Source organism: Lontra canadensis, unplaced genomic scaffold, assembly GCF_010015895.1.
Source record: "Lontra canadensis isolate GAN:19392208 unplaced genomic scaffold, GSC_riverotter_1.0 scaffold9, whole genome shotgun sequence".
NCBI lineage: Eukaryota > Metazoa > Chordata > Mammalia > Carnivora > Mustelidae > Lontra > Lontra canadensis.
Genome location: NW_022631003.1, coordinates 36,458,512 through 36,474,071, shown reverse-complemented (window position 1 = coordinate 36,474,071; position 15,560 = coordinate 36,458,512). Strand labels below are relative to the sequence as shown.

Sequence of the window (15,560 nt, the reverse complement as noted above, 5' to 3'; positions counted from 1 at the left end):
GAAGAGAGCATACCACCAGCCAGCCAAATCCAGCCCACTGCCCGTTTTTGTACTTTGCTACGTAAAGCTTTCAGTTTTAAATGGTTGAAAAACCAAAGTATAAATAAAATTTCATGATAGTGAAAACTACATGAAATTCAAACTTCAGTGTCCCTAAGAAAACTTTATTAGAACACAGCTCCACTCATTCGTACTGCCTATAGCTTCTTTTGAGCTACAAGTTGAATAGCTGTGACCAAGGCAGTATGGCCCAAAAAACTCTACAATCTTTAGTGTCTGGCCCTTTATAGAAAAAGTTTGCCAACTCCTGCTCTACATTCATCTCTCACCATCCCCCATTGCAGCCACCTCCCTGAACTGTCTGCAGTCCCTAAGAGCCCGCAGTTCTTTCTGTGAACTGCTTCCCCTACTCCTCCCTGGGTGCTGGCATAGAACTAACTTCATCTAAACATTTAACAGTTATTCTAATTGTCCTACTACTGGTCTGGTGCATGTGTTCACCACTGAATCCTCAGCACCAGCTCTATCTCCACTCTCCTTCAGTGTTTGATTTATGTGTATATTGCCTGAGTGAGCAGCATCCTGAGAAGATGAACAAAACTGGGTTCCAACTTTCAGCAGCTCACAAAAGGAAGAGAGACATATAAACAACAAATTAATCCACAAGGAAGAATGAAAAACTCAAAAAATAGCCAGTACTCTGCGGCATAATCAAAATGAAATAGTTCCACCTGGGAAATGGTGCCCCTTCTTTAGAATCCTGATTTGAACAGATGCCCCTCCCCCATGATGAAATTCTTACTGAGATTTTTTGCTGGCATGTAGTGTCCTCATCTATAAAATAAGGCTAAATAGGGGCGCCTGGGTGGCTCAGTGGGTTAAAGCCTCTGCCTTCAGCTCAGGTCATGGTCCCGGGGTCCCGGGATCGAGCCCCACATCGGGCTCTCTGCTTGGCGGGGAGCCTGCTTCCTCCTCTCTCTCCGCCTGCCTCTCTACCTACTTGTGATCTCTGTCAAATACATACATACATACATACATACATACATACATACATACATACATAAATGGCTAAATAATCCCGACTTCACAGGATTAAATGAACATAGTTAATTGAGAGCACGTACTGAGGTACGTGCATCAGAGAAAATGCTCGGTGAACAGCGGTCACTCCTGGTTGCTCTAAAACGCTCCGTTTCACGTTAATGGAGTCCACTTCCAAGGGAGTCTCCAGTATGTGGAGACGCCAAATACATAGACCAGCATCAAATACAACCCTACAGGAAAAGCAGCGGCTTCTATGCAGAGCGCCGCAGGACGTGTGCCGGGTTAGGCTGGGCGCGGGGCTTGAACTCCAGGGAAACCGCCTGTAAACAGAGCCCGCGAGGTGGAAAAACTACAACTCCCGTCGTGCCTCACCGAGTTTAGGGCTACTCTACATTTTATCACCTCCCTTCTCTTCTTTCCCTCTGTAATCCGGAGCGTGGCTGCGTCCCGGTCACCGGAAGAAGCCGTGTGACGTCACGAAGGCCTACGCGTCGCGCGGGGGGCAGGAGTTGACGGACGGTCTCTGGCTACGTTTGGGCGGCCCTGGGACCACGGAAGAGGCTCTCCTGGGCGGCCGCGATGCCTAGCTCGCGGCGGGTCAGTCAGCTTCTGGATCTGTGAGTCCACCCGGTCCCCGCCTCCCCTTCGCCCCGCCCCAGCGGAGCCCTGTGCTTGCCCTCCCTCCCCGCCCCCTTCCCACCTCTGGACCTCTGAAAAGGTCCTGCTGGTGTTTCTGAGTTCCTGATTTCTTGTCTCCTCAACAACGACAGTTGTGCCAAGTGGGTTGCTAGGCAGGTTTGCCCCTCTGTCCGCCTTGGGCGCCCCCAGATTGGTGTCCGAACTCTCAGTCACCCTTGACAACTCGATGCCCAGGCAATTCCTGGCCGTGGCCTGTTTCTGACGGGAGCTGAAAAGCCTTGGTAGATCAAAACAAAATACTAGATGTGGCTCTCAGAAGCCTTCAGCAAAGTTCCACCGTTCCTGTAACCAGGATAGGTACTGATTCTTCGAGGCAGCACGTCTCCTCGATTGCTTGATTGCGGCGATTACAGGGTTCAGCTTCCAGTCCCATTCACCAGCTGTGTGACGATGGAGAGGAAAGTAACCTCCGTGCCTGAGTTCTTGACCTATCAAATTAGTGTAACACCAGTACCTATCTCTTGGAGTTGTAGTGAGGAATAAATTTTACATATGTAAAGTCCTTAGAAGGATGCCTGGTGTCAAATGTCAAGGAGCTTTACTTGGTAATAAATATTTTAGTGAGGGAGAAACGAGAATCTCAGAGGCATGTCTTTGCAAAATGACCTATAAACGGGGAATGACTAGGTTTGTTTAACCTTTACAGTGATTGGTTATTACAACGATTGGTACCATAATTTAAAGAACTGCGAGGGATTGGTTAAACGTGATTATCTTACATTATTTTAGGGAGATGATTTAAGGGGTTTTTTTTATGATTATCAGAGGGATTTACAAGAAATAACTTGTTAAGTTTCACTTATGTTCATGAAATAAACCAGATTATGTTTCACTTATGTGATCTAACTGGTTTGATCTGCTTGGGGGATTTTCAAGGGTGGTCTCCATTTTATTTTATCTAAAAAATTACCCCCTTTTGGTCATTCCCTCAGCGAGCTGAAAGTGTGAGCCAATATACTATTACTCTCACTACCACTTGATGTAGTCATTGGGTTGTATGGTCATGTAGTTGCCATTATAAACAGTTGCATAGTCATTTTAGGCATTGGCAGTGGGATTATTGAGTTCTTTGAGTTGTGTAATCGTGATGGATATCATTTGGTGTGTGAGTGGCTGCTGAAAGGCAGTTAAAACTCTTGAAAGGAGACAGTGCACTAGAGTGAGAAGGTGGGGGAGTTACAGTAAAGTATCCTCTAGACCTGGCAGGCACTTGGAAGGCAAAAAATGAAACAAGCCTCTCCAGACTGTTTACACAGACTTTTATTCAACGTGACCTACTGACAAGGGAGCCATTGGGTCCAGGTGCTATGCAGCTATTCTCCACCCAGTCCAAACCTTAAGCTACAGCTTTTATAGAGCAAGGGGCTTATGGTGCAGTCAAACCGGGTTATCTAAAGTAGTGCTTTTTGTGCACCAGTCATCTCTCCTCCTTATCTAAAGTGTGCCTTCTGTGTGCCACTTGAGGGTAGTATTTTGGTCAGGGCATACATTAATGTCCAAGAGGCCTGGAACATGTAGCCCCATGGAGATCATTGCATGACCATAAACAAAATGGTGGGCCAAAGATGGAGTCAGTGTTGTCAGCACTCCTACAACTAGCAAGGTTAGTATGATGACTATGAGGGAAGTAATAGATAAGGATTGAAGAATTCCTGGGAGCAGAGATTCCCAGGAGCCAAGATTTAACCAACTAAATAAATTGGTGGAAGAAGTATCACCTATTTGATGAAAGACCGACATTTGATCTTTAAGATCTTTTAAATTGGGAGTAATAATTCCTAATTTATTAACATGGATTTTTTTTTTTTAACCAGTTAGAGCATATTCATCTCCTTGTTAACTGGTTAGGGTGTCTAAGGCTGTGTAGTTATCTAATATAACTCTGGCTAGAGAGTTTATAGATTTTTGCTGTGATTGTAGGGATTTTGCAAAAGAGACGATTTCTCTTTGGAAATTTATAATTTTTTTTAAAGATTTTATTTATTTATTTGACAGACAGAGATCACAAGTAGGCAGAGAGGCAGGCAGAGAGAGAGAGAGATGGGGAAGCAGGCTCCCTGCTGTGCAGAGAGCCTGATGCTAGGCTCCATCCCAGGACCCTGAGATCATGAAGGCAGAGGCTTTAACACACTGAGCCACCCAGGCGCCCCTCTCTTTGGTAATTTAAAAGCAGTCTTTTGTTGTTGTCTTTTCCAATAAACTAACTCTCTAAGTTCTCATGTCTTCATTTGGAATCCATCACAGAAAGCTTCTTAGACCTGGTGGAAAATAAGTTTTTTAATATTGTTTAGTGCCTTACACTTTTGAATCATGATTACTTAGGATAAACATGAGGATGTCTTATTTCGGGAGTGTTATAGGTGACTTCCATCTAAGATGGTCCTCTATACAGTGTGAGCAATCAGGCATTTCTGTGGAAACAAAACAAGGATAAAAATTAATCATTGGAGCAAATTACAAATTCAGTTTCTGAGTCTGGAGAGCAGCCAGTCGAGAAAATTTCTAGATTTGAGCTCAAAACATTTTTAGATAATGGAGTGAGGATGGCAGTTTCAATCTGTTTGATTTTCCTGATTTGCAGTTTGAATGACTTTGATGATGTCATTGGGTGTTCTGGTGAACTCTCTGAATGGCCTGTATAGAAATAAGCACGAAGGTTGTCTGTACATGATCTGTTGTGGTGATATCTCTGAAGTTTATACCAAGTTGTCTGGCTTTAGGTTGAAGGGCTTGGGTTAAAGGACAATTTTAGTTTTTATTTCAAATCAGAATGGTGAGAAAAAATTGGAAATATTAGTTTGGAAAGTTGTAGCCAGATGTTGGAGGAAACTAGAAGAATTCAAGACCAGTCCAGTTTACAGACAGATAACAAAACCTCAAAGGTAACGAACAGGACTAGAATCTGATAATAGGTATACTATAGTTTTCTACTGAAATACAATTTTTCTCTCTATAGTTCCTTCATTTTAACAAAGATAATCACAATAAAATTGCAAAATAAGTCGTCTCATTAAATTCAGCTTATTATTTATGTAAGTACAGCAGAATAGTGATTTTATACACAATTTCAAATATGATATTCCAGTCCAAGCTTTGGTAATCCAAAGGGTTTTATTGGCTTCACAAATCAAACCTTAGCTTCTTAAAAACTGGTGGTAAGAAATCTCAGATAAGATGTTTAAACACCTCTTTAGGCCAAGAAGCCAAGCCAAGGGCTTGTCCAATTATACCCTGTTACAAAGAGAATAAATTCTTGTTGAATTTATGTAAATACCTACATTGCCATGAAAATAAGTCTACTCAGTACGGGATTTTTGTTGTTTTTTTTTTTTGTTTGTTTTGAGTTCTGAAGAAATCAGGTAGGGAGAAAAAAAATGTTTAATTTTTGTTTATAAAAGTTTACCAAATTGTTTTAAGTTATATAATGGGTTGAAAGGAGAAAAGGAGTTCTTTAAATTTGGAGAGTAAAACAGTAAAGAACCATAAATTTTGCAAACAATGTCATAAAAATTATAATCATCTCCATTAGTTGATTTAGTCCGAATTCTTGTTTTCTTACTCTTGGGTTAATAGTTTTGTGAATCAGTTTCTCCATAGCATGCTAGAAATTCTTACCTAGTTAAGTGGTATGATCTTGAAGTTATCAGAAACTTGTATTCTAGAGTACTTGTCAGTGTCTTTTCCATGAATCTCCTTGAATACAAAATATTTTGGCCTGTAGTTGACTATAAATGTTTTCATGGAAGAATTCAGTATAAAACAATAACTGTCTATGAATGACAAAAGACTTAAAGATAGCCTTGTTAAAGAGTTCACTATTAAAAAAAAAAAAAGATGTGGTTGACAGGTAAGCTTGGCTACTCCTGTGGTATACAACATTTAAAAATAACTGATAACATTATACCAGGGCATATCAGATTCCTAGGAGTTCTATGCAATTTCTGGAACACTTATATTAGTAAAATATCCATACAAATATAAACTAAGAAGATTAAGCATCCCCTTTACTTGATAATGTTTCCCATGCAATATAACATTTGAAAAATTTATAGTTCAATGCCTCATCTCGGTTTTTATAAGAAGAGAAAAAAACCCTGAGATCTTCCAGGGAGCTTTGGGAATATCCCAAAGTTAGTTCGAAGTCAAAAAGACTTTGTTTAGAATTTGATTTTGGAAAGTTTGTAAAAACTGTCAAAAGGTTTCAGTCACTTGATTAGGGTGCCTGAGTGGCGCAGTCTCGGACTCTTGATTTTGACTCAGGTCAGAATCTCAGGGTCGTGCAATAGAGCCCCATATCCAGCTCTGCGCTGGGCATGGAGCCTGCTTAACATTCTCTCTCTCCCTCTCTCCCTTCTCCTTTCTTTTTTCTCTCAAAGCAAAACACCACTTGATTAAATAGGATCAAAGGTCACTGTAAAAAAAACACTTAGTTATCTATTCAACCAAAGCAACAAAAAGATTTCAGAAGCAAATATAGAAAGTACATAGTTGTTTAAAAAAAAAATGCCTTAGCTTTTTTTAATGTTGAAAAGATTGTTTTCCTAAGCAATCAAAGACAAAGTGAAACACAGGAAATTATTTTCATGAGACATAGAATCTTTGTTTCCTAGACAAAATACACAAAAGGTAAAGAAAACCTTTCAAAATCTCTTATTAAAAACAAACTAACAATCCAAGAAACTCTGTCCTTTTAACCGAGAGAAAAGTAAACTGTTGTTTTTTATTAGTGTATTATTCAACTCAGTTTTGGAGAACTTTATAAATACATTTAATTTTAGCTAACTTTGACCATGCAGCATAAAATTTCTTTGCAAGCCTTCTGTAACTTTCTGCATCCATTTAGATTTTTGTTTTATTCCTTTTTTCTTTCTCATTCTGGGATAACCATTTTAATTTAGGACAAAATTACTCTTTTTTTCCTTAATAAGAACCCATCCTATATTCTTTGCATTCTCTTCATATAAAATGCACATGCCATTCTCCTCTCATACTTTGTATACATAGTTTTCTTTTACTCTTGTTTTAGTAGGCTTCTATTTATTTAGGGATTATGAATTTTAAGTGTTAGTAACCTTTATTTTCCAACAAAAACTAGGAAGCAGGCAATGGTAAACATCTGCCATACATCAACATTTGTAGTAGATTAGCAAATTTATGAACACTTCATTATAAGAAATTATATTTTTTAAAGACATGCACTTTCACAGTACATTTTTTTTATGTGGCAAAAGACATGTCTACAAAGATCCAAGTATTTTTTGTTTCTTTATAAAAATTAAGTGGCCAAAAGTAAATAAACTTAAACATAAGTTTGGCAATTAATGTTTCAATACATTATCTTATTTGGAAATGACCTACGTTTCATTTCATTTCACTCAGCTACATTAGATGAATATCCATCATCTAATTTGTCTACTTAATTTGTTTTTAATAATTATGCTTGGATTAACTATTAAATACCTAACATCTTAAGTTTTTCTTGCTTACACATTTTGTAATGGAGATAGCATCAGCTTATTTGACTAGTAAACCCACATAGGAAAGATTGTATATTTGCATTATATTTAATGTTGACTACTCTGAAGACATGCCTGTTTTAATTAAATCAACACATTTAAACTATTTGCAAAGCTCTTATTCATTGAAGATTATCCCAGATCTTATGAACTTGAAAAACATTTGGGTTAGTTTCTATATTTCTGAGAGTTTTGAGAATGCTTAACTTATGTAAGTACTTATTTTTCTTCAAGCAAATTAAATAGAGCTCTTTTTGAAAATCACATATACATGATATACATTCATAGACACATATACGTTAATACATAGGCAATTGTAAATAGATTTTATAGCTTTCATTTCAAAATTTTAACTGTGTGTCAAGTATAGTAAAGTAATACAAAACTCAAAAGAACAGCTGAACCCAGATTGTGTTTCTGGCAGATAGAATAATTGAAGTTTATCTACTCAGATGATTTAAGCTTTTTACCACAAGTTTTTTATTTGTGTGCTGCAAGAATTCTTTAGAGAGCTATTTTTGGAGTCATTTTGTCTTATAGACACTTTGGCATACCAACAAATGAATGCACTTATGTCTTTAAGAAATTTTTTATCCTCTTTTTTAAAAGGTGTCCCTAAGGTGGGCTATTTTATCTAAGTTAAGGATTTCCCCAAAATGGTCAATACAGTTCCACTTATTCTTTGTAAATTTCACCCATTTTTTTCAAAAAGGCGTAAGATCCTAGTCTGAGTTTTGGACCAGGTGGAACCCATCTTTGCCTTAGATTCCCTAGGAAATCTTAATTATTGGGAATACTGTTTTTCAGCGGCTGTTCCAAAACAGAGGGGATCACACATTTCACCCTCTTTTGAACAGAATAGCGTGACTTACTGAAAAGCTTCAATAAAGGTTACTCAGTAAAACCAGAAAGGTCAATGCAAAGGGAATTGAGTTTGAATCTGAGAAAGACTTACCCTGGAATTCCATGTTTGGTAAGAAAGCAGTGTACAATGGGCTTCATGGGTGTTGGATCCTGGTTACTCACTGGCCTTGGGACTGAGCTGGGATCATATTTGGATCCCACTTCTGACACCAAAAACTGTTAAAATAAAATTCAGAGTTTTACTTGCTAGGAATATTTTACTGAGCGAGAAATAAATTGTTAGCAAATTAGGAGACTTCAAACTAGAAGTGGTTAAAATCTCAGAGGGATGTAATTACAGGATGGCTTACAAAGTGAGAATGAGGAAGTTGTTTAACCTTTACAATGACTGGCTATTTACAAGAGGAATTTACACAGTATGCAGATTCCTCAAAAAGTTAAAAATAGGATTATTGTACGATCCAATAATTTCACTACTTGGTATTTACCCAAGGAATACAAAAACACTAATTCAAAAAGATATGTATACCCCATTTTTCCCCCTTTCTTAAAATTAACATATAATGTATTATTTGTTTCAGGGGTACAGGTTTGTGTACCCCTCTGTTGATTGCAGCATTATTTTCATTAGCCAAATTATGGAAACCACCCAAGGGTCCATTGATAGATGAATGAATGAAGACATGAAACACATGCAATACATGCTCATGCAAACATGCATGCATGCACACATTAAAATATTATTCAGCCATAAAAAAGAATGAACTATTTTTATTTGCAACAACATGGATGGAGCTAGAGAATATAATGCTAAGTAAAATAAGAGAAAGAAAAATATCATATGATTTCACTCTTTCTTTTTTTTTAAATTAACATATAATGTATTATATGGGGTTATAAGGGGTACAGGTCTGTGAATCACCAGATTTACACACTTCACAGCACTCATCATAGCACATACCTTTCCCAATGTCAATAACCCTACCACCCTCTCCCTACACCCCTCCCCACGGCAACCCTCAGTTTGTTTTGTGAGATTAAGAGTCTCTTATGGTTTATCTCCCCCCCATCCCATCTTATTTCATTTATTCTTTTCCTACCCCCCAAACCCCCCACATTGCCTCTCAACTTCCTCATATCAGGGAGATCATATGATAATTATCTTTCTCTGATCGACCTATTTCGCTAGGCATAATACCCTCTAGTTCCATCCAAGTTGGTGTAAATGGCAAGATTTCATTTCTCTTGATGGCTGCATAGTATTCCATTGTATATATATATACACCACCTCTTCTTTATCCATTCATCTGATGATGGACATCTAGGTTCTTTCCATAGTTTGGCTATTGTGGACATTGCTGCTATAAACATTCAGGTGCACTTGCCCCTTCGGATCACCACATTTGTATCTTTAGGGCAAATACCCAGTAGTGCAATTGCTGGGTCATAGGGTAGCTCTATTTTCAACTTTATGAGGAACCTCTGTGCTGTTCTCCAGAGTGGTTGCACCAGCTTGCATACCCACCAACAGTGTAGGAGGGTTCCCCTTTCTCCGCATCCTTGCCAGCATCTATCATTTCCTGACTTGTTAATTTTAGCCATTTTGACTGGTGTGCAGTGGTATCTCATCATGGTTTTGATTTGTATTTCCCTGATACTGAGTGATGTGGAGCACTTTTTCATGTGTCTGTTGGCCATCTGGATGTCTTCTTTGCAGAATTGTCTGTTCATGTCCTCTGCCCATTTTGATTGGATTAATTATTTTTTGGGTGTTGAGTTTGATAAGCTCTTTATAGATTTTGGGTACTAGACCTTTATCTGATATGTTGTTTGCAAATATCCTCTCCCATTGTATCAGTTGTCTTTTGGTTTTGTTAACTGTTTTCTTTGCTGTACAGAACCTTTTGATCTTGATGAAGTCCCAATAGTTCATTTTTGCCCTTGCTTCCCTTGCCTTTGGCAATGTTCCTAGGAAGACGTTGCTGTGGCTGAGGTCGAAGAGGTTGCTGCCTGTGTTCTCCTCAAGGATTTTGATGGATTCCTTTCTCACATTGAGGTCCTTCATCCGTTTGGAGTCTATTTTTGTGTGTGGTATAAGGAAATGATCCAGTTTCATTTTTCTGCAAGTGGCTATCCAATTTTCCCAACACCATTTCCCATTGAAGAGACTGTCTTTTTTCTATTGGACATTCTTTCCTGCTTTGTCAAAGGTTAGTTGACCATAGAGTTGAGGGTCTATTTCTGGACTCTCTATTTTGTTTCATTGATCTATGTGTCTGCTTTTGTGCCAGTACCATGCTGTCTTGATGATGACAGCTTTGTAATAGAGCTTGAAGTCCGGAATTGCGATGCCACCAACTTTGGCTTTCTTTTTCAATATTCCTCTGGCTATTTGAGGTCTTTTCTGGTTCCATATAAATTTTAGGATTATTTGTTCCATTTCTCTGAAAAAAATGGATGGGATTTTGATAGGGATTGCATTATACGTGTAGACTACTTTAGGTAGCATAGACATTTTCACAATATTTGTTCTTCCTATCCATTAGCATGGAACATTTTTCCATTTCTTTGTGTCTTCCTCAATTTCTTTCATGAGTACTTTATAGTTTTCTGTGTATAGATTCTTAGCCTCTTTGGTTAGGTTTATTCCTAGGTATCTTATGGTTTTGGGTGCAATTGTAAATGGGACGGACTCCTTAATTTCTCTCTCTTCTGTCTTGTTGTTGGTGTAAAGAAATGCAACTGATTTCTGTTCACTGATTTTATATCATGACACTTTACTGAATTCCTGTACAAGTTCTAGCAGATTTGGAGTGGAGTCTTTTGGGTGTTCCACCTAAAGTATATCATCTGCGAAGAGTGATAGTTTGACTTCTTCTTTGCCAATTTGAATGCCTTTAATTTTTTTGTTGTCTGATTGCTGAGGCTAGGACTTCTAGTACTATGTTGAATAGCAGTGGTGATAATGGACATCCCTGCCGTGTTCCTGACCTTAGCCAAAAAGCTCTCGGTTTTTCTCCATTGAGAACGATATTTGCAGTGGGTTTTTCATAGATGGCTTTGATAATATTGAGGTATGTGCCCTCTATCCCTACACTTTGAAGAGTTTTGATCAGGAAAAGGATGCTGTACTTTGTTTTATGCTTTTTCAGCATTGGCTGAGAGTATCATATAGTTGTTGTTCTTTCTTTTATCAATGTATTGTATCACATTGATTGATTTGTGGATGTCAAACCAACCTCGCAGCCCTGGAATAAATCCCACTTGGTCGTGTTGAAGAATCCTTTTAATTTACTCTTGGATCCTATTGGCTAGTATTTTGGTGAGAATGTTTGCATCTGTGTTCATCAAGGATATTGGTCTATAATTCTCCTTTAGACAGAGTCTTTGTCTGGTTCTGAGATCAAGGTAATGCTGGCCTCATAAAATGAGTTTGGAAGTTTTCCTTCCATTTCTATTTTTTGGAACAGTTTCAGGAGAATAGGAATTAGTTCTTCTTTAAATGTTTGGTAGAATTCCCCTGGGAAGCCGTCTGGCCCTGGGCTCTTGTTTGTTGGGAGATTTTTGATGACTGCTTCAATCTCCTTATTGGTTATGGGTCTGTTCAGGTTTTCTATTTCTTCTTGGTTCAGTTGTGGTCGTTTATATGTCTCTAGGAATGTATCCATTTCTTCCAGATTGTCAAATTTGCTGGCATAGAGTTGCTCATAATATGTTCTTATAATTTTTTGTATTTCTTTGATGTTGGTTGTTATCTCTCCTCTTTCATTCATGATTTTATTAATTTGGGTCCTTTCTCTTTTCTTTTTGATAAGTCTGGCCAGGGGTTTATCAATCTTATTAGTTTTTTCAATGAACCAACTCCTAGTTTTGTTGATTTGTTTTTTTGGTTTCTATTTCATTGATTTTTGCTCTGATCTTTATGATTTCTCTTCTCCTGGGTTTAGGGTTTCTTTCTTGTTCTTTCTCCAGCTGCTTTAGGTGTAGGGTTAGGTTGTGTATTTGAGACCTTTCTTGTTTCTTGAGAAAGGCTTGTACCGCTATATATTTTCCTCTCAGGACTGCCTTTGCTGTGTCCCACAGATTTTGAACCGTTGTGTTTTCATTATCATTTGTTTCCATGAATTTTTTCCAATTCTTCTTTAATTTCCTGGTTGACCCATTCATTCTTTAGAAGGATGCTGTTTAGTCTCCATGTATTTGTGTTCTTTCCAAATTTCCTCTTGTGATTAAGTTCTAGCTTCAGAGCCATTGTGGTCTGAAAATATGCAGGGAATGATCCCAATCTTTTGATACTGGTTGAGACCTGATTTATGACCCAGGATGTGATCTGTTCTGGAGAATGTTCCATGTGCACTAGAGAAGAATGTGTATTCTGTTGCTTTGGGATGGAATGTTCTGAATATATCTGTGATATCCATCTGGTCCAGTGTGTCATTTAAGGCCTTTATTTTCTTGTTGATCTTTTGCTTGGATGATCTGTCCATTTCAGTGAGTGTTGTGTTAAAGTCCCCTACTATTATTATAATTATTGTTGATGTGTTTCTTTGATTTTGTTATTAATTGGTTTATATAGTTGGCTGCTCCCACGTTAGGGGCATAGATATTTAAAATTGTTAGATCTTCTTGTTGGACAGACCCTTTGAGTATGATACAGTGTCCTTCCTCATCTCTTATTATAGTCTTTGGCTTAAGATCTAATTGATCTGATATAAGGATTGCCAATCCTGCTTTCTTCTGATGTCCATTACCATGGTAAATTGTTTTCCACCACCTCACTTTAAATCTGGAGGTGTCTTCAGGTCTAAAATGAGTTTCTTGTAGGCAGCATATTGATGGGCTTTGTTTTTTTATCCATTCTGATATGCTGTGTTTTTTGATTGGGGCATTTAGCCCATTATCATTCAGGGTAACTATTGAGAGATATGAATTTAGTGCCATTGTATTGCCTGTAAGGTGACTATTACTGTATATTGTCTCTCTTCCTTTCTGGTCTATAATTTCAGGCTCTCTCTTTGCTTAGAGGACTCCTTTCAGTATTTCCTATAGAGCTGGTTTGTTGTTTGCAAGTTCTTTCAGTTTTTGTTTGTCCTGGAAGCTTTTTATCTCTCCTTCTATTTTCAGTGATAGCCTAGCTGGATATAGTATTCTTGGCTGCTAAAAAAAAAAAGTTTTTTAAGTGAAAGGTAAAACAACATATTTAGTGAAAAATTTTTTGAAGATTTTATTTATTTATTTGACAGAGACACAGTGAGAGAGGGAACACAAGCAGGGGGAGTAGGAGAAGGAGAAGCAGGTTTTCCTCTGAGCAGGGAGACCGATGCAGGGCTCGATCTCAGGACCCTAGGATCATGACCTGAGCCGAAGGCAGACGTCCAATGACTGAGCCACCCAGTCTCCCCACTTAGTGATTTTTTTCCTAGATGAAAGCATAGCAGAATATCTTCATGAACTTAGGGCAGTGCAAGAGTTCATAAAGAGAACCCAAAAGAAACTTGCCATAAAGGAAATTTAATATATTGGACTGCATTAGATTATACTCCTCTTCAACATAAGACATGATTAAGAGAATGAAAAGGCAATCCAGAGAATGGGGGAATATATTTGTAACATATATAACCAACAAAAAGCTCATATCCAGAATATAAGAGGAACTCCTGCATATCAGTAAGTAAAACACAGACCCAAAAGAAAACTAAGCAGGATACTTGAACAGATACTCCTCAAGAGACCATCCAAATGAACAATAAGGAAATGAAAACATGCTCAAATTAATTAATAATAAGGCACTGAAACTTAAAGTCACATTACATTGCTACCATATATTCATAAATTGGCTAAAATTAAAAAGACTGACAATGCCAGGTGTTGGCAAGGATATGGGTTTCAGGAATCAGTACAGTCACTTCAGAAAACTATTTGGCATTTAGCTAAATATATGCATACCTTATCAGCAAGTAGTTCTATCCCTAGATATATACTTGATCAAAAAACAGGCACATATGCAACAAAAGACCTGTCCAAGAGTACTCATATGACTATTATTCATAATAGTAAATTATAAACCATCTAACTGTTCATCAACAATAGAAAAGATAAATTGTAGTGTTCAAACAATGGAATAGTATGCAGCATTGAAAATGGACATGAGCAAACGGAAAATTAAAATGAACAAATTATAGCTATTTTTAAAAATGCAGATGAGTTTTATATTTTTTATTATTTTTAAAAATTTTTTATTTGACAGACAGAGATCACAAGTAGGCAGAGAGGCAGGCAGAGAGAGAGGGGGAAGAAGGCTCCCCACTGAGCAGAGAGCCCAATGCAGGGCTCAATCTGAGGACCCTGGGATCATGACCTGGGCTGAAGGCAGAGGCTTTAAACCACTGAGCCACCCAGGTGCCGCAAGTCTTATAAACATGTCAGCAAAAGAGGGGCACCTGGGTGGCTCAGTTGTTTAAGCATCTGCCTTCAGGTAGGGTCATGTTCCCAGGGTTTTGGGATTGAGCCCAGCATGAGGCTTCCTGCTCAGTGGGGTGTCTGCTTCTTGCTTTCCCTCTGCCTTCTCATGCGCTCTCTCTCTCGAATAAATAAAACCTTCTTAGAAAGTTAGCAAAAGAAGCCAAAGAAATATAGAACAACTTTAAAACTGGACTGAATACAATCTGATGTGAAAAATAATATGGATAGAGATATTACTCAATGATAAAAGGAATATTGCCCAAGAAACTATAATGATCATGAATTTGCAACTAGTACCCAAGTCTTATGAAAAGGAAAATTGTCACTTACGAGGACAATTGACAATTTCAGCCATGGTAGGAAACTTAATACACTACATTTTGCAAATACAGAAAATAGTAGTCTCATTTATGCATATATAATTTAGTAGTAAAAATAAAATCGTGGACACAAGCTGTTTTTAAAAACTTCATGCTAGTGGTTGCCTCTGCAAAAGGAGATAAAGAGGAAACGTATGTAGGTGCAAAGGAAGCTTTATTTTTTTCTGAAATGTTTTATGTCATCACTTTTCATCCTTTTGGCTAAACTCAAGTGTGAAATGTTTTATGTCTTAAGAAAGATATCTGACACAATATGATAAATAATAAATTTTAAAATTCTAGATTTATGGTGCAGGGATTTTATATCATCCTATTTTATTTTTATGTATTTTTGAAATTTTCATTATAAAACAGTAATGTACAAAAAGCAAAAACTCAAGTAAATGAAAGTAAAACTTGATTTCAAAATACAAGTATTATAAATTAAGATTTCTACAAATTTAGGGGCACCTGGGTGGGTCAGTCAGTTAAGTGTCTGACTCTTGGTTTCAGCTCAGGTCATGATCTCAGGGTTGTGAGACTAAGCCCTCTGTCAGGCTCTATGCTCAGTGCAGAGTCTGATGGAGATTCTCTCCCTCTTCCTCCCCCTCTGCTC

The 15,560-nt window shown here is 37.8% G+C and overlaps 1 protein-coding gene across 2 annotated transcripts in view; it reads left to right on the top strand.

Moving 5' to 3' along the window:
• Positions 1-1,478: 1,478 nt before the first annotated feature.
• The window catches only part of AMN1 (antagonist of mitotic exit network 1 homolog), a 47,856-nt gene continuing 33,774 nt past the window's right edge, over positions 1,479-15,560 (top strand). The window contains exon 1 of one of the 2 annotated variants that reach the window (XM_032855315.1): positions 1,479-1,641. Coding sequence is in view for 1 of the 2 variants with exons in the window: in XM_032855314.1 (XP_032711205.1) it covers positions 1,624-1,661 (38 nt within the window). In the remaining variant the exon portion in view is untranslated. Of the gene's footprint in view, positions 1,662-15,560 lie in introns of both variants that reach the window. The other variant, XM_032855314.1, reaches the window with a different exon arrangement.